This window comes from Daphnia pulex, chromosome 6, assembly GCF_021134715.1.
Source record: "Daphnia pulex isolate KAP4 chromosome 6, ASM2113471v1".
NCBI classification, from domain to species: Eukaryota; Metazoa; Arthropoda; class Branchiopoda; order Diplostraca; family Daphniidae; genus Daphnia; species Daphnia pulex.
In genome coordinates this window covers 2508068-2529757 of record NC_060022.1, presented here as the reverse complement: position 1 = coordinate 2529757, position 21690 = coordinate 2508068, and the positions used below count along the sequence as shown (strand labels likewise).

Below are 21690 nucleotides of genomic sequence, written 5' to 3'. Positions count from 1 at the left end.
GACTAAAATAAAAAGGTTCTTTTGGCCGCCGGAAGTTGTAGACCTTTTTTTCTTTTCTTATGTATTTTCTGATTTCATTTGAAATAACAGCCTCTACCTCCTATTACAACATTCTAAAAGTTTAAAAACAAAAAGTTTCATTTTCACCTTTTACCTGTGCCATTCCCAATTTCTTTTTCGAAACTTTTCTTAGTTCTTATCAAATCAAACTTAATAACGAAATAGATGAAAATGAAACATTCTTTTCTTGTCGCCTTGTTCCCGCCCACCACGCGTGAGTCTATCTATCTACTCTCCGGCCGCTCGTCTACCTTTGCGTTGCCATATCATCCTACTACTTGTACAGTACCTTGTGGCAGCCGGCAGGATCGCTCGCAGTACCGGTGGGTCTTTCAAGCAGACCGGACGCGGTGTCGACGCGCTCCAGGTCTCTCTCATCCCCCCCACCCCCTCCCTCAGTCACCGGGAGCCACACCGAACCACCTTTTTGTTTCCTATTTTCAAAACAATGTTGCGACTTTTGGTGCGTGTGTCTGTGTGACCATCGTTATTCCGAGTGCGAGTCTTTTGTGTGTCTGTGATTGCGTGTCTATCTGTGACTGCGTGTACTAACCTTAGTAGCGCCGTGACTTTTGTTCAGTGAAAATAATTAAAACAAAAACAAGGTGGAAAACTATTGAATTGACGACGAAATTCTTATCGATTATCGTCTAGTTGTTATTTATTGAGTACTTTTGATCGATTAGTGTCGCCGATTTCCTTCTACGTCATGGTAAGTTCGGATGCTGAATAGTCTCATTTTCCATGTCGGTTGTTTTTCCACCTTACAAAAATCCATAAGAATATTCCTCCCCGGTAATGTAGCTGAACTGTGTTGTTTTCTTTACAAATCCTCCATCGTCCCCCAACATGGAAAAAAATTTACTGTCAACTTTTAAGTCTTCTGTGGATGACGGCTAAGGTTGGCGGTGCTTACGTATTTCCCTAGCTTCTTACCTTCCAAGTTGAGACTCTATTTTGCGTTTACAGGGTTACTACCGTATATACCTACTCGGGAACTTTGTTCACGCTGGCAAATGTCAAAAGTTTTTTTTTTTTTTTTTTTTTTTTTTTTTTTTGTAATGATTTTCACGATTTGTGTGCGACGCTGGAGGGTGCTGCACCTTCCAACTTTGGTTATTTATTTAGTCAGGTACATAGCTTATTGTGTGTGTGTGCGTGGTTTCTGCTACTGCTGCTGTTGTGGGTTTTTTCCCTAAGCTTGTATTGATTTCGACGAAAAACCGCCAATTTTGGTTGAGAGTTAAACCAGGGTTTGTTTAACGATTGATCAGACGTTATTATCCGTGTAGAGGAGGGGGGGGGGGGGTGGAATATGTGACATTTACCGAAGTAAATCACGATGATGATGACTCGCCGAAAAAGCTGAGAACAAAGAGAAACGTCCTACGCGATTTTCCTTCTCTATTCTACCGTGCCAAGCTGTTTGCAGGCCTTTGGGTCTTATATATCGACTGCTTTCATTAAAACCACACGGAAATTAGTCTCATCGACCGCACATCATGAGAGAGGGTGGATCCTGGATCGGTCCCGATAGATGCTGGACGCTGATACTATTTCAGAACTCGGTCAGAGATAGGAAGCTAGCCTAGCCCTGACCAGTCATGCACCAATTCGTTTCGCGTTCTCGTGACTATTGTATCGCTATGGATTAGCGTTGTCATAAGCAACCGGCTAGTGTTTGTTGGTCAAGATTTTCCGACGAAATGCGCTTCATTGTTTCGGCCTTCAAATTGACATGACAGATGGGCAAGGGCCGATAGTCACGATCTGTGTCGTTCGTCACGATCACTCTCCATCTCACAGCCCGGCTATATCCTCTTTTTTCCAAGTTCCATTGTTAGATCCAACAGCTTCCGTTGCTCTCACGTTTCCGATATGTGTGCACCTCCACCTCATTAATGATCTGCCAATCAACTTTTTTCCCCCCGAAAATCATCGACGCGTAATTACATTGACGGCAGTAGAACCGATGGCTAACGAGTCGCATTGCTTTTCACCGACCGTGGTGTCTGCGCTGCTGCTCTTTTATACGTTGATGCGGTAAACGAAATCCATTTGAATTATTCTGAGCCAATCGCAGTAGATTATTCACTTTTACCTTTATTATACATTCGACGACGACCCCTTTCAAAAGAATTGATGGTCGTCGACTTTGTAAAAGAAGAATGGCGCATCTCTTGTGGTGAATTTGATTTGAATAAAACCAAATAGGGAAAAATTGACGATCGTTCCAGATTTTCTTTTATGGCGGGCTGCGTGCCAGGTTCGCATTTTTTCGCTCCTCCCCCCTCCAATCTTATTCTTTCAGATTCTGATGCCAGCCTATGCGCAATTTCCATTCTTTAGTTAAGTATCGCACATTTCGCTTTGGCGTCTTTTCTTTTCTTTCTTTCCGAGCTAAAACGAAGTTAACTAACTGAATAGAACGTTTAGAGTCGAAATAGAAGCAAAGAAATAAGGTAAAAGTAGTTCCCTCGAATCCCTGATTTTCGCCTGACATTCAGTCGGGAGTGTAGCGGACGCTTTTCGTCGCCCGATGCAGTTATTTTGCATCGATTGAATTAGCCCAATATATTTCTGGTTAAAAGTCGGTCTCTATATATAAATGCACCCTAGTCACGTCGTTTTAAAATCAATTCCACGGGCCAGCCGTCCTGGCTGGCTCTCTCAGTTATTTAGTGAGTTTGCGTTCAATTTCTTCTTTAAGGAAATGATATAAATTTTTGATTTTGATGGATCGCTGACGTGGAGCTGCTCGCCCAGCATCTGACGTGCGATTAATATTTAATAACGTTGCAGACTCTTTGAGTATAGAACCAACTCTCCCGAGTCGCCAAACGTAATCTTAATGGAAAAATCATTAAATAACTTTTTCGGTTAGGAGATAAAAAATGAAATAAATAAATAAAATGTGAACGGAAAGAATCTGGTGACGCACAATGGAAACATTTTAAAATGTTCTGCCATCTGTCATTTCGTAAGCAACAGACAGCGGATATAGGGCTGTGCTATCATTTAATTAGATTTTCCGTTTGATTTCGTGAGTTCGTCCGTTTCTTATTGCGTTGGCATACCACCCAAAATTTTACAAAAATCACCAAGAGAAATGTTGCGCTTTCAGTGATATTGGGGGAAAATAAAAAGAAAAGAATCTCATTTTGCGTGGGTTTATTTGAGCGCATATTAAAAACACCGCTGATATGTGTGAGGGTTTGTTTTTTAATAGCTACGATAACAGTTTTGATATCCATTAGTAGCATGTTAAATTCGTTGATTTATTAAGGTAATGCTAGGCGAAGAGTCGGAGAGGAAATTTGGTCCTATTAAAGTATTGCTTGTCTTGTTCCCTTTTAGGATAGTTCAAGTCCCAGGTGAATTGAATTTGCCTACGGTCTCTCTCAAGTCGACACATAATAAACGAAGCAGCCAAGCAGCTAGGCAAGCAATTAGATAAAAGGGGAGAGAGGGAGGGAGATGGGGAGAGTCAAATTTGGTGGTACTAACCTTTTAAATTTGTTAGTATTGATCAGAAATCCAGGTTAAAATAACCTTCGGAGAATCGCCCGTTGAAATCAAGTTCCTTTAACGATGCGTATAAATAAAAGGCCAGCTAGTTTTGGAAAATTCGACACAGTTCTGTATAGCTCAGAGCGGCCGGGCCCTATCCGATTTGATGTGGGCGACTCAAATCAGTTTATAATGTGGGACTCGCATCGCCGGAACACCCGGAGTTGATTTCATATATTGGTTTGGCGGCGCGTTGTCGTGGTGAAATCATGGCGCGGTGGGACACCCGTAAATTTTATGAATCCAGCGCCAAGTAGTGAGTCAGCAGCGAATAGAAGAGATTCATCTATTCGTCGCTTGGTCGTCTCCACCTATACTCTACTGCCTCCAAATTGATCCAATATCTTTGCCGAAAAAGAGAGGGAGGGCTAGTAGGCTTTTGCGCCGCGCTTATTCCAACCCGTCGAGAAGAAACGATAAGGAAACAGTGGGACTTGAGCACACACACAAGTTCCACACACTTTGTGACTCGTAATCCGCCAACCCCGGAAAGCAATACGACTGCGCTGTTCAATCAATCCGTCGAGCCCGCCATCGTACACAGTCGACCACTCTTTTATAGATCCATTAACCGATTTGATCATCATATGTTCATGATCAAAGCCCCTTCATCGTCTTGTAATAAATAACGTCATACCGTAGTGGGGCTTCGGCGGATATGACCCCCCACCAAAAAAAGAAAAAACGGAAAAACAGAGATGGTTGTCTGTATATACGTTTGTGTATATCGGACGAGAGTCAACTGATGCGAACAAAATCCCGGAGCAGCAGCAGTGCTCAGCAGCAGCTACGGATATCTCGAGTATGACAAATGGCAGGAGAGACCAAGTAGTGTACATAGGCAACACAAACTTATTTGTATTACATTCGAGTGATGACAATAACGGGCCCGGATCGAATTCGACTAGAATATATGCACGAGTAGTATAGGGGGATCTTATAGATCCGGATATTTGAGACTTGAATGCTAGGGCGAGCTGGGATTTTCCGTTTTCTATATTTATTTATTTTTTCCTTCAAAGTATTACTGTGTACTCGGGATTGACGTAACAACAACAAAGGCTACGGCAATGAAAAGCTTGATCAACTCTAGCTGGCGGAGCGCGCCGTGTACACTGTACCGTTTTGAAATTGTGCATGGCGAACGTGCTTATATTTACTATGGCAAAAAAACTTGCGTTATTGATTCCATATTGATCGTGAAATAGGAAACGTCCGAGACGACAACGTCGCCACCACCGCCGCCTCTGATTGCCGTCTCCGCTGCCGTCGACGCCGCCGACGCCGCCGACCCTTCAGATGCAGAATTAATGAGCGGCCAGTCTAAAGATCAAGCGGATCAACATCCAGCCTTCAACATCTCGTCAGCCTCTGCTCCGCCGTCGCCGTCGGCTGTTGTCCTGAGTCCCACTCGCCCGCAAGGAGATGACGACGCCATTCACCTGGCGCCGGAAGGATCGAAATCTCCATCGTCAGGAGGACCCGCCGGACTTCTTGTCGCTTCCGAGAGGAGGATGTCCTTTTGTCAACAGGAAGGCCGGGCACGATCGCGGAGCGTCGGCGAGAAGCAATGGACTCGGTACGTTAATTGCCATTTTTTTTTTCTTAAATTAATTTTGTAATTTCTTTAATTAAATTAAATTAAATTTATTATTTTTTCTTTGGTCTGTCACAAACTGGTATTTAACAAAGGTTTCTTCTCTTGTATTTCTTTTTCTTCTTTTTTTTTTTTTGATTGTGTTTTATTTTGAAATGTAGTGTTCGCGCTGTCATGGCCTGGTACACCCGACTGCGCAGGATCAAAAAGTCAGTAGTATACGATTACCCGTATTTTTTGTTATTACGACTATTTTGGGGTTGTTTGCTGTTGTTGGTTTCCTTGAATAACGAGTTTAGATTTAAAAAAAGAAAGTGTGTTATTGATACTGCATATACCAAAAAAAAAAAAACAGAAAAACAAAACAAAACATTTGAGGTAGGATAAGGGGGAACTAAATCTCTTTGCTGTCAGAGAAACATGTCGGGTGGTAGAGTCTGGTTGTATCGGGACATTGGATTTTTTTTTACATTATTATTTGCTTGCGTTGTGTTTGTTTTTTTGTCGTATGGTCTTTTTTATTTATTTATTTGACTGTCCGCAGAGGCCAATGTAATCGGCCAAATGTGCGTTGACCGCGCCGAGATTGCGTTATTATTAGATTCTGTAGGCTTGAACAGTGTAAGTGATAAGAAATGTTGGGATTCCCACCTGCACATAACGTCATGCAGAGATTTTCGAAAGATTTGGCAGAAAAAGATGTAAATGTATCCAATGATCAATCATACGTGTAGACTTTGATATCTCACACATATGTCTAGACGTGAACTCTCAACCAAACTCTTGAGACGATCTTTGGTTTGCCTTTATGTGCCGCTGTTGTTGGAAAACAAAAAAAAGAAAATGTGTCTGCGCTGTTGCTTGCGGCTGATCTGTTTTGTTTTCTTTCTCTCTCTTTCTTTTGTGTATTTTTCTATCTCTCTCTCTTGAAACAACCATCGTCTCGTCTGCTCTCTTGTCCAAAACAAAAACAAAACAAAACCCCTCTCCATCTTTGTCTGATTTCTGGTCCTGCTCGACACCGTCTTGTTACCACTCTGTAACCCATGTGCCCACTCGGCTGTTGTCACGTCGATCGCTGGACCATCTCCTCTATCTTAACCGGACCGACTCCAAAAAAACTCTTCGAAACTACTCTACCAACTTCGAAATCTACCGCTTGTGTATCACCACCACCACCACTTGTACCGCGTACCCCCAAAAACTAATGGTGCATGGGCGTACAACCCCCCGCGCAAACGACCAATTCTATTCCTGCATTCGTACTACCACCAAACAAAAACAATACGCACGACGACTACGTTGCGGGATGTGTGTGCGTGTCTGTGTGTGTGTGTGTTAAAAACTAAATAAGGAGTCCCGGAATTGGCGATAACGGCAACGGGGGGGCCGCCGCCTCTATGGGGCCCGACGCGGCGCCTCAACCATCGGCTTCACATGATCCGTCTTCGATTGTCGAGGGCAGGTCGAGGAGCGCTCAGCGATGGATGAAGTTGCGGACGACCGTCCAATTGACCAGCGCCATCTCCAGCTCGGTCGCCCAGTCCAAGAAGACGTCGCTCAAACGTGAGGATTCCTTCATCGCTCGATTCTCAACCCGCCAATTCCCGGAAGCTCAGGTAAAAACACAAAAATTATTTGATTCAATCAAACAACAAACAAGCCCAAGGTGAGGGGGGAGAAATTCAATTGGGAAATAAATAAAATGCGCAACTACAATGAGAGAAACCTCCCAAAAGTCGAATTTAAAATTGTTACAGGACAAATTCTTGTCTAGAGCAGTTCAGTCGGTGCTAAAACAATAACCGGAGGGGGGGGGGGACGCAATGGCTCTTGACGGGATTCCGTCAAGAGATGATTACGACAGCAGTTGACAGTCGCGATGAACATCAAAGACAATGCAGGAAACACAATTCGTTGGCTGTTGACTTTTGGGTTTCGAGTCGTTGCAACGGCCTCTTGTTCTTCGGCCTTTTTTTTTAAATCGAAACTGTGCGACAATATGCAGACAAACAAAAAAAGAAGTTACGCAATAAAAGTCTACACAAGGACATGGCGTTGGGTCTCTTATCTTGAAATCAATTAATTACTTACGCCATACGTTCGAAGCCATCGATTTTTCGTGCAGCCATGATTACGTTTGATTTTATTACCTTTTTTCTTTTCTTTTTATACATATCTTACCTCTCGAGCCGACGTAATAAAGCCTGTGGCGGTTTATTACACTCCAGCGTGCATACACGACCGCTCTGCACGATATAGCAACTGTCTCGGTAGAGCTCAGGCCTGACAGTGTACATTTCTCGTTCACGATTTCTTTTTTCTTTCATTTTATAGATAATGCCATGATAAAAGTGAGTGGGGGGGGGGGGAGCTGTGCTTAGATTTTGTCAATCGATAGGCGACATATATTTTTGTTTTGTTGTCCTTGTTTGGAATTTCCGAGAGATTGTCGGTGGATTAGACATACTATCCTTTTGATTTTTTCCGTCCACGTAAAAGATGTCCATGACGTCCATGGTGTTGTTTCGCATTGTACCCGAGCACGGATCTCTCTGCCCGCCCCAACCTTGTTGCTCTCCCTTCCGGACGTGTTGTATAGGGGGGGGGGGGGGGGGTGAAAAGCTTAAAAGTTAAAACATCGATCCAGTTAGTTTTTTTTTTATTTTTTCCCCTTTTCTTTCCAGAACGTCGTTGCTTTTCTTTCTTTTGGGTTTCTTTCTTCTCGCATAGGTTATTCGGGACATTATAGTGGGCTCTAGATCCTCACGTATGCAAAGAGGAGGACTCGAACCGTCAGGGCTTTTGTGTATTTCATTGGACATGCCAAAATGCATTCGTTGGATCATGCATCACGCTCGTGACTTTCTACCAATTCCGGGAGTCCTCTTCAACCAAGCCAATGGCTGACTCAGAATTTAAAAACAAAAAAAAAGAAAACTATACAGAGCCGATCTCTCATCTCGAATTCCATACTGTGCTACTTTATTATTAAGACAAGCTAGCGATTATTTCACGGGTGCCTGTTTATATCTACTGGTAACGTGAAACGGCCGCAGGGCAAACGCCGCCCATGGGTTTTTAATGAGCAATTAATGGACGTTAAAAGAAGATGACGTCTGAATTAAATACGAGGGGATCAACTGTAGAGACTTTTAGTCGAGAAAAATAAGAAATGTGATTCTTTATTTCATTAATAAATTTGCTATTATTTTTATTGATGGACGGGATGATTCCGGTAGGAGACATTCGATGCGACGGACGAAGGCGGAAGTAGCTCGGGTGGCAACGGCGGGAGCGGAACGTGCGGGGGTGGATTGCCGGCCTTGGGAGACAACAGCAAAGTGGCCGGTGGTGGCACTGGATCTTCGAATTCGGCCTCCGAAAAGGTCAAACGCCGTCGCCGCCACCAGAAACCGCCCCGATCCGTCCTTAATCCGGACGAAAACGGATTATTTTACTGGCTGGCCTTTTTGGCTCTTTGGGTCCTCTACAATTTATGGACGGTCGTCGTCCGGCTGGCCTTTCCCGAACTCCAGCAGGGCGAAAACCTGTTCGCCTGGAACGTGTGCGACGCCCTCGGAGATGCTGCCTACGCCCTGGACATTGCCGTCCAGTTCCGAACCGGCTACCTGGAGCAGGGCATCATGGTCCACGACAGCCGCATGCTAGCAGCCCACTACATTCGCTCAAAGGCCTTCCTGATTGATATCTTCAGTTTGCTGCCCATTGATTGGATGCTGCTGACGGACCAAGTGGCCAACCCAGTCATGGCGCGATGGCGGCCAGCCGCCCGCTTCTTACGCTTGACCAAACTCTACCGAGTCTTCGCCTTTTACTATGTGTAATTATTTATTTTACTTTCTAGTCCTTAAAGTACCGTTACCTGTGTCTTTATAGATATCTATTTCAATTAGCATATGCTAGATGTAACATATCGTTTATGGTTGGGGGCGATTGGAATTGCTTATTATACTATTCTGAGAATCAGCAATGAATAATTATTCGAAATGGCAAATCGATCCGGTGGAGGTGGATTTATTTCGGTCGTAAGAAATCGATTGCAACAAACTGATTGTTTATACGGTTGAATTCTCGCCAGCATTTGAAATGGGAAAGCCGAAATAACAACGGGATAAAAAGGCTAGAATATTTATTATCAATAGTGCAAATAAAGAGGTCGCTGATTGGACCCGCGGACTTATTGAGAATCCCGAGAACTGCGCCCTATTGATTCCAAGGAGAGTGAGAAGTCCCATCCAAGAACGTGCCTTCTTTTGATTAGAAAAAGCCATAGTTCTCTCTCTTTCTCTGTCATCAACTGCTCGTTCAAGTGGATCGATCAATATTCCAAAAAATCCTTCTTATGCAAATCTCCCGCCTTTTTTTTTTTTTTTGAAAATTTGAATTTTTCAAATTTTTCTTTTTCTTTCATCAACATACCTTTTCGTTTGTATATTATTATAGGGTGGAATCGAGAATTGTGTATCCGAATGCTTGGCGGGTCGTTAATTTGGTCCACATCCTACTCATGTTGGCCCACTGGTTTGGCTGCTTTTACTATCTGCTGTCTGAATGGGAAGGCTTCCAGTCGGATTGGTCCTATCCGTATCCGGAAGGTGATTTCGCTACGCTGACCCGCAAATATCTCGGCTCGCTCTACTGGTCCACTCTTACACTCACTACCATCGGCGATCTGCCCACTCCGGAGACCAACGCAGAGTGAGTTGCCATTTGATTCAATTTTTGATTTCCTTTCTCTTTTCTTTTTTTATTTTCCGTCCTCCATATTTCCTATATATTTTTGAAATCGGCTTTTTTAAAAATTTGATCAACAATTGTGAATTTCCCCCTTGGAGAAAAAAATTCTTTTTTGAGATATTGGAAAACAGAACGAAAAATCAGTTGACTTTGATCTACCCTCCCTTTTTTTAATGTTTGATGAAATTGTTGCGATCAAAAAAGAAAAAATTTCACATCAAAATTTCAAAGAAAAGGAAGGCAGAACAAATGGTGGTCTGTCAAAATCTATCGTAGTTGAATAAGAGATGAAACGGCTGTTCTTTTGGGGTCAATGGCGCATACGTTTTGTTGCTGTCGACCGGTCGGGAACTTTTTGGCGTTGGTTTTTTCAGCCGGCCGAGAAAACCTCATCGGCCGCAACGATCGGCCACCATGTCTTCTGCGACTGCTCGTCCGACGGCTGCCCCTGGATGGGTCGGCCAATGTTCAAACACTTCCCGCTGGAGTGTCGCTTCCGCCAGCGTGTCCGGCCAAGGATACGGCGGCCACGGTGGCCACGACGACGGATTGCAAGCGTTGCCCAGACGCGGCCTCAAGTCCCGCATCCTCCACCATTCCACCAATCAAGGGTCCGATCGCGCTACAATCAATTGATCTTATATTATTATGATTCTGATTTATTTATTTATTTATTTGGTCAGACTCCTTTCTTATTATTTTTCGGTTGATTTGTTTGGTTGGCTGAATGATCTTTCCCCCCGTTTAGTTGGATCTCATACGCTTGAAATTCGATTTCGTGTCGTATTACAGTGTACACAGACAGACAGACGACGAGGTAGATGATGGGGGCGAAACGAGATATCCGATCTATAGGTTACGAGCCAAATGAACCACTATATATTCTCCGTGATTTTATTCGCTTTCACGTATAGTTGTATACGGACTATATTGTAATCGAGATTCAATAGTTTGCCATTGCTTCCCTTTTTTCTTCTTCTTCTTCTCATTGATTACGTTGGTCGAACAATCGATACTTCTGTCCCATCTCAACAAACCAAATAGATATCGTGAAATCCGTACTTTAAAATGGTCCCGTGTGCGTATATAGCCTTCGAACGGCCGTTCCTTTTTAAAGAAAAACTTTTTGACCATGACACCAATCAATGGCGGCTTGTAATGTCGCTGCCCAATGGGAAAAAAGTTTATTTTTTTCTTTCATTTGAATAAGAAACGGTTTTCTAAAGACCTACATGATGACTTTCTTTGATTCCGGCCCCATATCATTTTGCCCAGTTTGAGATGTTTGAAGTTTTTCTTCATTTTCTTTCTGATATTATTTATATCCTCCTGTCGAAGAAAGTCTATACAACTGATGCAAGTCGAAATTAAAAGATAACGTGTAAACACGTCCGTTCGTGCGTCGCGGATATCGCCTCGTCGTCTCTCATCTCCACTCTCGTTGTCGCCTGGTCTTTTTCGAGTTATACCTTATACTTTTTCCCCCGCTCAGTTATCAACCCAATGGCATCAGCTTCGTCATTTCTTATTCCTTTCAGATTGGGTTGACTTCCTTTTCTTTTGTTCCTCGTTCAGTTCACGTCATTATTCTCTTGTATTCAAATTGATTTCTTTTTATAATATGATGTGATACAAGTAAAAACAAAACAACCTGAAACAGGGAAGGTCGACAGCAGCAAAATTTCACGTACCGCTCCGACCCCGAGAGATGTAAACGTTGCCAATTCAAAAAATGTTTTTGACTCTCGCCCCATCTTTTGTTGTCTTTGAATAATCAAAGAGAACAGAATTTGGTGGAAGATATTGTTGTCGGGACCACTACTATACATGCATACATGCTCGCCTCTTTGTTTTCACATCTCCAACTCCACCCGATCAAATCCGATTTTCAGGCTTTCGCTTGTGACTTTTTTTTAAATCAATTTTTATATCGTACATTCGGATCGACCTTCCCTGGCGCACGTAGACCTGTTTTGTCATTTCCGTGGAATTTGTTTGGTTTTTATTTATGTTTTGTTTTCTGTTGTTGTGCTGAATCTAAAATATTTTGACGGGGTCTTTCATCTTGCAGATACATTTTCACCATCGCCAGTTATTTGATTGGCGTTTTTATCTTCGCCACTATCGTCGGTAATTCGCGGAATCTTATTTGCGGCATTTTTCCCCAAAGAGAAATGTCTCTATTGATGCTCTGCTGACGTATGTTTGTTCGTCTCTGCAGGTCAGGTGGGCAACGTCATTACCAATCGGAATGCCAGCCGTTTGGAATTCGAAAGACTCTTGGTACGACAACTATATACATTGATTTAAGCTATAGGAGACATTGTTTGTGACGTGTGTAACGAGTTTCGGGTGAATTTTTGTCATTATTTCTTTCGTTTTCTTTTTAGGATACCGCCAAGTTGTACATGAGACATCACAAAGTTCCTCGCAGTATGCAGCGAAGAGTCCAGCGCTGGTACGACTACTCGTGGAGCCGGTAATGACAACTATTCCACTTGATTTTCAAATAGAATTTGACGAGACAAAGTGGATGACAACCGCCAGACAGTTTTCGTCGAGTCGGTTTTTGTTGTAGGATAACGAGATCCTATCAATCCTCATTAACTAGCCGAGTTGACGTGATGAGCGGTCGATGGCTAAAGTTAATCAGGACGGGACTCTCTCGTCAGAGAAAAGAGACGGACATACTGCTGGTCGATATTGCGGGGGCCCAAACGAACCGGGAGATTTGCCTGTTTATAAATCAGATGGCCTATACAGACAGAAGCAGAGAAAAGGACCCATTCATGAATTCAGTCTGCTTTGGACTGGTCGCCCTCTAATTAGAAATGTACATTAAGAATATCTCGACTAGGTGCTTAGACTGCATCAGCATATGTACTCCATCATTCAAACTCATCTCTCTCCGGCCTCCTTTTGTCGGCATATTTCACATTTTTTTAAATTAATCTTTTTTTTTAAATTTTCTAATCATCAAGATGACTTAATAAAGTCGAGAAATGAAATGTGACTAGCACGGATTTTTCTCGCTGCTTTTTTCCCCTCCATTTTTCCAAGAAAAAAAGGTAACGTTCCTAGTGACATTTACTCCGTTCAGTCGGTAACCACAATAGGAAATGTTATGCCGTGTATTCGTCTAAAATAAGATTTTCTGCCTCTACTCATGATTTGATTGGTTCCACTGCGCTGTCTGGGAGACCCTTACCCAATTATCGGTTGTTATCGAAAATGGCACACAGTGGTGAATCCATTAGCGAACAATTTCTTTCTTTTGCAAACTCGGGTGTTGATCTGATTGCGATTAATCGTTTACTTTCCTTGCAGTTACGGGAGTGGGTGGGGGGGGGGGAGAAACTAGTGGGTGGAATAACAAGACTAGACCGCGGGACGTGATAATGTACTCGTGTACTCTACTTTATCCAACAATAGAATATCGTGTCTTGCGGGGTTCGTGTTGCAACATCTACAAAGGGCTTATAATCATCATCCATCTCCGAGCAGCAGCAGCGGGCGGCGGCAGAGCAAAGAGATGAGGTCGTTCAAACTCTCTTGCTGTCGTGATGGGAAAATTTCGAGTCTGGCGTTGCTGAAGGAATCTCTCAATCTCTCGTGTTTTCCCTTTGATTCCCAATATTTGCTTTGCGACATCATCACTTTCGATTCTGTGTTGACAATGGGAAAAGAGAGCGACCCGACAGCTTAAGGTATTCTCACGCCGACTCCCGTCTTCTTTCTCTTGATCCCTTTTGGGGCTGAGACCAGGCGACCAGCAGGGCCGCGTTGGTAGAGAGATAAAGTTGAGCCCATCAGAGCCCTGTACTAGTCCAATCGATAACACTGCTGACGACGCCTCGACTTTGATTTTATTTTTCCTCGTTAAGGGCGATCGAGTTCAATTAGAAGGAGCGATCCCGATGGATTTTTCAACATTCTAGTCGCATACGTCTTTATTATCAGACATTTTGGGTCTAGTTTTGATTTTGGTTTTTTGGTTTCGTCGACGACGGTATTCGTGAGTGCACTCTGTGTCGTTTCGGATCGTAGAGAAACGATCCGCTCATCACCTTGAGTGAGTTAGGAGAGCTTGTCGCTTGATTGATCGCTTGGGTTCCATTCGACAAACTTCAAAGAGCGTCTGTGTGTGTGCAGGATGATGCGGTTGTCGTTGGCTTTTTCGTCCCCTTATTATTGACTTTGAAATTCCTGAAAGTAAAAATAAAAAAGGACATCGAAGATCGGGGGAAAAAAAATCAATTAAAAAAAATGTTGGACCATGATTGTGTATTTTTCATCTACTTATTGCAGGGGCAGGATCCAAGGTGGAGGAGATACCAGTTCCGCACTGCGCATCTTGCCGGACAAGTTGAAAACCGAATTGGCACTTCACGTCAACTTGGCCACTTTGAAGAAGGTAATAGTATAAAGAAAAATACTTTAGACATCTCCCATTTTCCAGGCTGCAGTGCAGGCAGCAAGTATACTATACAAGTTCTGTTACTATGCACATGACATGGAATGGTTAGGCTCCGAGTTGCATTCATTCGTCAACTGAATATACATGGCGAGGAGGAGACTGGCCTATTGTTTGTGTCACCTGGACGGCCAACTTTTTGGGTAACTAGGAGCGCGACCAAGGAGTTGGGGGGGGGGGGATCTCGTACAGCATCTCTTTTTAATGATAACCGAGTGCTCAACTTGTGCCCAGGCGAGCCGGGAGCACACACACACAAGACATTGTTCAAACTTTGCGTCCAGAAGTGTGTTCTTCTGCTCGTTCCACATAATGTTGTCTCTCGCTACGTAAGTCCACACGCAGTTCTTTAGGGTCGACATCTCATCGAGTTCAAAAGACTTGAAGAGATCGCTCCTCTTCAGATTCTCGTGAAATTCTCTCACGCTCCCCCCCCCCCCTCTCTATTCGGCTGCTAATTTCAGTAAACGGGGTAACAAACCTCCCCGTCCCTCAAGAGTCGGGATCGATAGTTTAGACGACACTGGGGGAATTTTTCGTTTTCAAATCTTTTCATTCCTGATGGCAGCTCTCGTCACTCAGCTCTAGAATTCTATACAATCCAGGAAGAAGCGTGAGAGTGAGAGTTCGTGTGTGTTGAATGGCTGATTGCTGTTGGTGTCCTTTTCAAATGGGTCGAGCGACGAACGGGCCAAGTTCGTCGCGCAGCCCAAAATGAGAAAAGAGATTACATTAATATCGATTTTTCTTTTTTTTTCATTGACTCTGGGGCTTCTATTTAGTAAATAACTCGATAATATATTCAAGGTTTTTTTCTTTTTATCTCTTTCTCCCCCCCCCCCCCTCCCTCCCGCTGTTATGCATGATTTAGGTGAGCATATTCAAAGAATGCCAGCCGGAATTCCTGCACGATCTGGTGCTCAAAATGCGTGCCTCTATTTTCACGCCTGGTGACATGATCTGCCGACGAGGAGAAGTGGCCCGTGAAATGTTCATCATAGCCGACGGAATTCTGGAAGTCATTAGGTAAATACGGATATGTGTATAGGGGGAAAATAAAAGGGTGGAAAAATAACAAGGAAATGAAAGTCCTAAAAATGACGCCCGGAATTAGAGGAAGATTTATTCCGCCCAAATGCCAAACGGTAGCCGATCGTTTGGACGTCTGGGGAAATCCAAACCGGAACAGAATAAGAAAAAAAAATAAATCGAAACAACATTCAATCTTCTTGTATATTTAACTTTATCGTGTCTTTTTCAACAAGCAGTGAAACGGGCAAGGTTCTGACCAGCATGCAGGCCGGTGATTTTTTCGGAGAGATTGGCATTCTCAATTTGGACGGACTGAACAAGTAAGGGGAAAAAATAAGCCGTCACGACATTCTGTTTGTTTGTGCACGCGATCGGCTTGAGCTCGCAGCAAGCTCTGATACTACTCTGATGCGTTTCGATGGATCGTTTTTCCTATATGTTGTCAATACTTTCTACTACGCAGACGGACGGCCGACGTTCGATCCGTTGGATATGCCGAACTCTTTAGCCTTTCCAGGGAGGATGTCCTGACGGCCATGAAAGACTACCCCGAAGCCGAGGTAATCAATTCCCCTTCGTCCATTCCCACATATTTGATATCCCACAAAGTGATTGAAATGAATCGCATTGATTTTTTTAATGAACGCGCTAAAATTGCAGGAGATTTTGCTGAGTTTGGGCCGGAAACGATTGATGGAAGCTCGGAAAATGGCCAGTCAACATCGGGCCCAAATGGCGCGCAAAGGACTTTTGGCTCTGGAGAAAGCGGCCCAGCTGAGAGCTCAGCAGCAAGAGGCGGCGACAGCCGGAACGGGAGCGGGGGCCGAAGGATCAACTCAATCGGCCGCTTCCAAATTCACGGACCGCATCCGCAGCGACGTGTTTGGATTGAAAAAAGCCATCAGCAAAAGCTTCAAAGAATCACGGAGGTAAATGACCGGAAATCAATTCCATTTCACCTCGTAATCAATCGAATTTATTCCCCCAATCCCCCCCCAACAATCCCAATCGAGTTGTCCGCTCTTCCGCTAGGTGACATCCCTAGTCACCCAACACTGGGAAAAATGTGAGAAAGAAAATTTAAAAAAATACCAAAATTTCACGTGCCAGAAAACGACGTAAAAGGCTGGAGCAATTCACCTCGTTTTGTGTGTTTTCTGTTAGTTGAACCCGCTACTACCACCAGCACTTTACAGCCATGAAAAATCGCCATAAAACTTGCCAGTGGATTAGCGTATTTTCCCCGCCGGTCGGCCGAACGGTTGCGCCAACCGTTGCGAGACCCAGAAAAATCATAAAATCTGATCTCACGAGCAACGCTTTGCTGCCCCCCCCCTCCCCAAAAAAAAACGATCAACTGCTTCCGCTTACATCATAAATGCGCATGTTCCGTTTTCTTTTGTTGTTGTTGAAAATATGTAGCCTACCCAGCTCCCCGCATCTAAATCACATTCCCACGCCGACACTACGTCAAATAATTCCTAGACGAGCGCAGAAGTTAACCGAGTAGGAAAATGGATTTTGTATTTACTTTATTCTGTACTTTGTTCCGGCAGGCCCAAGAGTGATAGTCCGACCATCGAGATGGGCACTTACGGCGGTGTGGGTTCCACATTGGGCGGAATCGGCGGCGGATTATCTAAGGCTAGTTCGGTGCCGCTGGGTAATTCGACTCTGCTGTCGTTATCTCCTTCCGGATCGAAATCTCACCTGCTCCGGCGGATGCCTCGCGTCGCTAGCGACGAGGCCCAAACGACGCACCACAGTTCCAGCGAGGACTGCCGGCTGACCCAGCCGTTGCTTCAGAAACCGGAATCGCCAGTAAGTTTATTTATTTCGCCAAATTATTCACAGTTCCGGATAATCAAAATCGTCTTGGCGGAATTTTATTTAAAAACAGGTGGAAGTGATTGGTGCCGGTCTGCCTCTGTTCCAGCGATTGAAACTCCTCCGCCAGCGGGAACTTGAGAAGGAAAAACAGCAGCAACAAGAGCAGGAGGCGTTGCTTTCTAAAGCAGAAGATGCGGAAACGATCCGTTCGTTGCAGCTGGTTTCGGTGGCCCTGCTGGAGACGACGACTGCGGCGGATGGCGTGGGCGTGGGCAAATCAACTCCGCCGCCCGTTTCGCCTCCTCCGTCTACAATGCGCGACGATAAACAAGCCCGTCACATCAGTTTCGTCGACGAAACCAATGCCGAGAAGAATAAGCGCGACTACGTTCCGGTGGATCCGCCCAAGGTGCGCGGCAAATCGGCCCGCTGGACCCTGCCCGGAATGGTGGGTCGAGCCAGCGAGCAGCAGCAGCCGGCCAAACTCAACAAGACGCGACTGTCTCGGCTGAACACGATCAAACAGGCGTCGTCGTCGTCGTCGGCCATCGATTCCCTCGAACAAGCGGAACCGCCTCCGCCGCTGCCGCCGCCGCTTCCGCCGACTCCGCCCTTTTGGCAATCCAGCAAGCCTTCACCGTCGCCTCCGCCTCGACCTTTGGCCCCTCCGCGGCCCCCGGCGCCTCATTTTCCCGGACTGGGCATCCGGCGCAAGAAGCCGCCGCGGAGGGCCCAGACGTTGCGTGCGGATGACTCTCCTTGTTCGGTCGCCGAAGCGGACGACGTGCCATATCGACCCGTTCAACATTTTCGCTCAATGATCAAACAGCCGTGGCACTGGAGTGGCGATTTGAACCAGCAGCAACGGCAGCAGTCGTCGACCCCGCCGCCACCCTCATCATCTTCATCATCCAAGAGCCGGCCACTAGGTCCTTCGGGCGTCCCGCTATCTGGTAGGCGATTTTCACGCCAAAATACCATTCAGGTTGTCTCTGACGTTCAGGGGGTCTTGAGTGATATCCTACGAGATATCGTGCCCAGTTCCAAGTCGTCGAGTCGATCCACCGCCTCCACCAAACCGTTGATGTCCGCCAACCCAGCCGTTCAATCACCCGCATCCGTGGATTACGGTACGGCGATCATAAATCATCTTTTTTCCGGCTCTGTCGGATTCCAAATTTCATCGTTTTGTATTTTCTCCCCCTCCTTCTCTCTCTCTTTGATTTTGTTGTTTTATGTATTTGTGCAAATTTAGGAGCCATGAGACAACCGACCACCAACTGGGAATCGGTTAGGCATGAGACGATCGTCGGTGATCGACCGCCGCAGCGGCCGCAGCGTCTCAACCTGCGCCAGTGCAAGAACCGCAGCTCTCGCGATTACAATTCCATCGACGATTTGTCGCCAGAGTACACGGTCCTGCCCTTCGTCAAGCGGCTCAAAATTCTCAACGAGCGACAGAAAATCGTCGAACTCCAAAAGGCGCTGACGACGACGGCGACGACGTCCGTGTCGATCGTGAGCGAAAGCAGCGGAGAACGGACGACGACCGTTTCGACGACTAAAAATTCGTCAGCCGGCGGACAGATTCCGGCCGTCGAGAGCCTCGTCAAAGGCGTGGGGACGTCGGTGGCGGCGGCCGAAAGCAACGAGACTCCTGAGCGCGTCTGCTTGAAGAAGATGCTCAAGTCGGCGTCGCGCAAAGAGATGCTCCTTCCGCAGGATCAGAATCACCGGATGAAATTGCTCCGCTCGCAGACGGTCGAGGGCTACGCTGTCCGTCACTCTAATTTCACCAAACTCAACCACCAACGCCTCAAGAACAACCACCGGATCGCTCAAACGATGCCGTCGCCGCCTCCGCTTCCCTTCCATCAGCCGGCGGTGACGGATTCGACGGTTCGGCCGCCGACGCCCCTGCCGCTGGATCATCAGGATCTCCTCCCGGGATTCAAATCTATGGGGGGCGTCGAACAGAAGCAGCTGTCTTATTTTAAAGCTTCTGGGCACGATGGCGTCAAAGAAGAGTGCGTCGCCGAATTGCTGACGGCCATCAAGACTGTCTTGCAAGAACGCTTGGTATCAATTTTATTTCTTTTCTCATTCCCGTTCTTCCTGCCCGCCGCTTTCTCCTGTTAGAGCCATAAATAGTTGGACGCTTTACGGTTAAAACTAATGACTCTCTTCCTGGGCGGGTGGTGTGGGTGTTTTGTACAGGACGAAATCCAGGCCCGCTTCCAAGCTCAAATTCATCTCCTGCGTAGCGAAGTGGAGAAAAAGGACCAACTCATTTCTCAGCTTGAAATTCAACTGGAATCGTTTGGAGTCCAGTTACCGGTTAGTATCATACCGGTTATTCACCAGCAGGCAGACAGTTCGGAGACTCACTCTGAACGAGAGGATGAACCAACAAGTTCCATCGAGAGTGACGACGACGAAGGCGACGACGACAGCCGAACCTTGCGCTATTTTGCGGTCAGTTTTCTTTTTTATTATTTATTTCTTTTCATCAACCCAAATAAAACCGGATTCGTTTGTTTGGTTGAGATGGTGGGGTTCAAAAATCAATTGATTAATCTGGACACACGCCACCATCACCTCAAGACAGCGATGAGTAACGATTTCCAATTTATCAATTCCTTAGAGATCTGTTTCCAAGGGTTCGTTTATTCACCTGGCACCACCGAGCCCGTCGACCCCTCAGCAGTCGTCGTCGTCGCCCGGTAGCGATAGTCATCAGCAACCGAGTCCGTGCCCGTCGATTGACGACATGCTCGACTCTGCGGCTGAAGAGCACCAGCCAACGGCGGCCGTTCTCAATCCGGAGCCTCTGTGGCAGCTGGAATTCGGCTCGTGTTGGCACCGGATGCAGTCGTCGCCCGTCACCAGCAATCCCAGAGACTTTATCGTCGACATTGAGGAGAGCAGTTTGAGCAGCGTCAGCAGCAGCAGCAGCGCAACCGAAACGATTGCGCCGTCCAAACGCAAAAAGATGAGGGCCATGAGTTTGGATATTGTCGGTTCTAGACGACAGGCGGCGTCGGCCGCTTCCGCCGCCGCTTGCGCTCCGTCGAATGGAGCGTCGAAATCGACTCCGGCCCGCTCTCCGGCCGCTCCTTACAATCCCGATTGGGAGATTCTGATGCTGGCCGAGTCGATGGACAAGGAAGACGAGGACGATTTTCATTGCCAACCTTTGCCCGTGCGTCTGCGTCAAGACGAGTTGCCGGCCGGTAGTGCGGCGGGAGCCTCGGCGGCAGCGGTTCGCCGGCGTCGGTCGCTGCGGTCCTCGACGTCGGTCGATCCTCAGTCGATGAGCAGTGCCAAATCAAAAAAGATGATCGAAAAGTGGTACTGGAGTTATCCACCTCCTATGGACGAAGCGACCGACTTTCCCGCAAAGTCCGACGCTGGTGGGAATAAGTGAACGACGACAACAACAACAACAACAAATTAAATGCAGAAAGAAAGAAAGAAAAAATGCAGCGAGCTATTATTATTAAATAATATAGACAAAAACAGTCTTTTGAATTGTGTTTTTACAACATTCGACGACTTTGTTCCACATTCCTTTATGAATAGGACCCCGATAAAAAACAACCTCAGATCTCAGCCCCCAATTTTTTAATTATACAATAGTTTTAAGTATTGTGTCGTGATCTCTTTTTTTTAAATCTCATTTCAAAAACCAAAATGAATGATTTTGTTTTTTTTCTGCCCATACGATTTAAACACGTGTTGCGGTGCTGAAATCGTTCCGAACAAGTTACAAGTTTAAATTTAGTCAAATTGTCCCTGGTTTTTTTTTGGGTTGTTGTTTTGTTTTGGTTATTTCCTTTTCTTTTCCTGATCTTTCGATGATGATGATGATAGATGCTGTTGTGGCTTTGAAATTATAATAAAAATTCATCCAGTAAAAAGAAAAGAAAAAAGGAAAAATGATTGAAGGAGAATCGTGTGGTTGAGTGTGGTGCAGCATCCATCACTTTCCACAATCATCTCGAGACCTCAATTACGGTTACCTGATGACTTGGATTGACTCAGACCAAAAGGATGAGGCGAGAGACTAGATGATTGTACACGCGAGAAGAAATCGAGCTGGGAGAAAACACAAGAGTCTATCTGATCTTACGACGACCGAAATTGAGGGCAGGAAACGACGACAATGGTGGATTCAAAGCCGAAAAAGAAAAATGGCGAAACTTGTATTTAAACGGGGAAAGGAAAAAAAAAATAACAAACACGTACGTATATACACATAGAAGCGCAAGCATCAAGACTATAGGCTTTTGGCTTCTGGCGTAACTAATAACATGGTCGCCCTGGAATTATATAACGGTTCCGCGAAGTAGTGCGGTTTTTCTTC

The 21690-nt window shown here is 45.4% G+C and overlaps 1 protein-coding gene across 6 annotated transcripts; it reads left to right on the top strand.

Annotated features, from left to right (window-relative positions):
* The first annotated feature begins 20 nt into the window (after positions 1–20).
* Positions 21–20999, top strand: LOC124195647. 6 transcript variants are annotated; one of them, XM_046590155.1, is made up of 20 exons: positions 21–772; positions 4839–5209; positions 5389–5436; positions 6693–6846; positions 8470–9071; positions 9695–9949; positions 10363–10599; positions 12060–12118; positions 12210–12271; positions 12379–12467; positions 14297–14402; positions 15334–15488; positions 15728–15814; positions 15958–16054; positions 16155–16423; positions 17051–17315; positions 17395–18454; positions 18580–19403; positions 19542–19799; positions 19969–20999. In XM_046590155.1, exons 1-20 carry the CDS (start codon positions 770–772, stop codon positions 20749–20751), a joined length of 5784 nt encoding a protein of 1927 aa, XP_046446111.1. In that variant the 5' UTR covers positions 21–769; the 3' UTR covers positions 20752–20999. The 6 variants fall into 6 exon arrangements, with proteins under 6 accessions (XP_046446111.1, XP_046446110.1, XP_046446109.1 ...); XM_046590154.1 differs by having other exon boundaries at positions 6582–6846; positions 15731–15814; XM_046590153.1 differs by having other exon boundaries at positions 6582–6846.
* Positions 21000–21690: the final 691 nt, after the last annotated feature.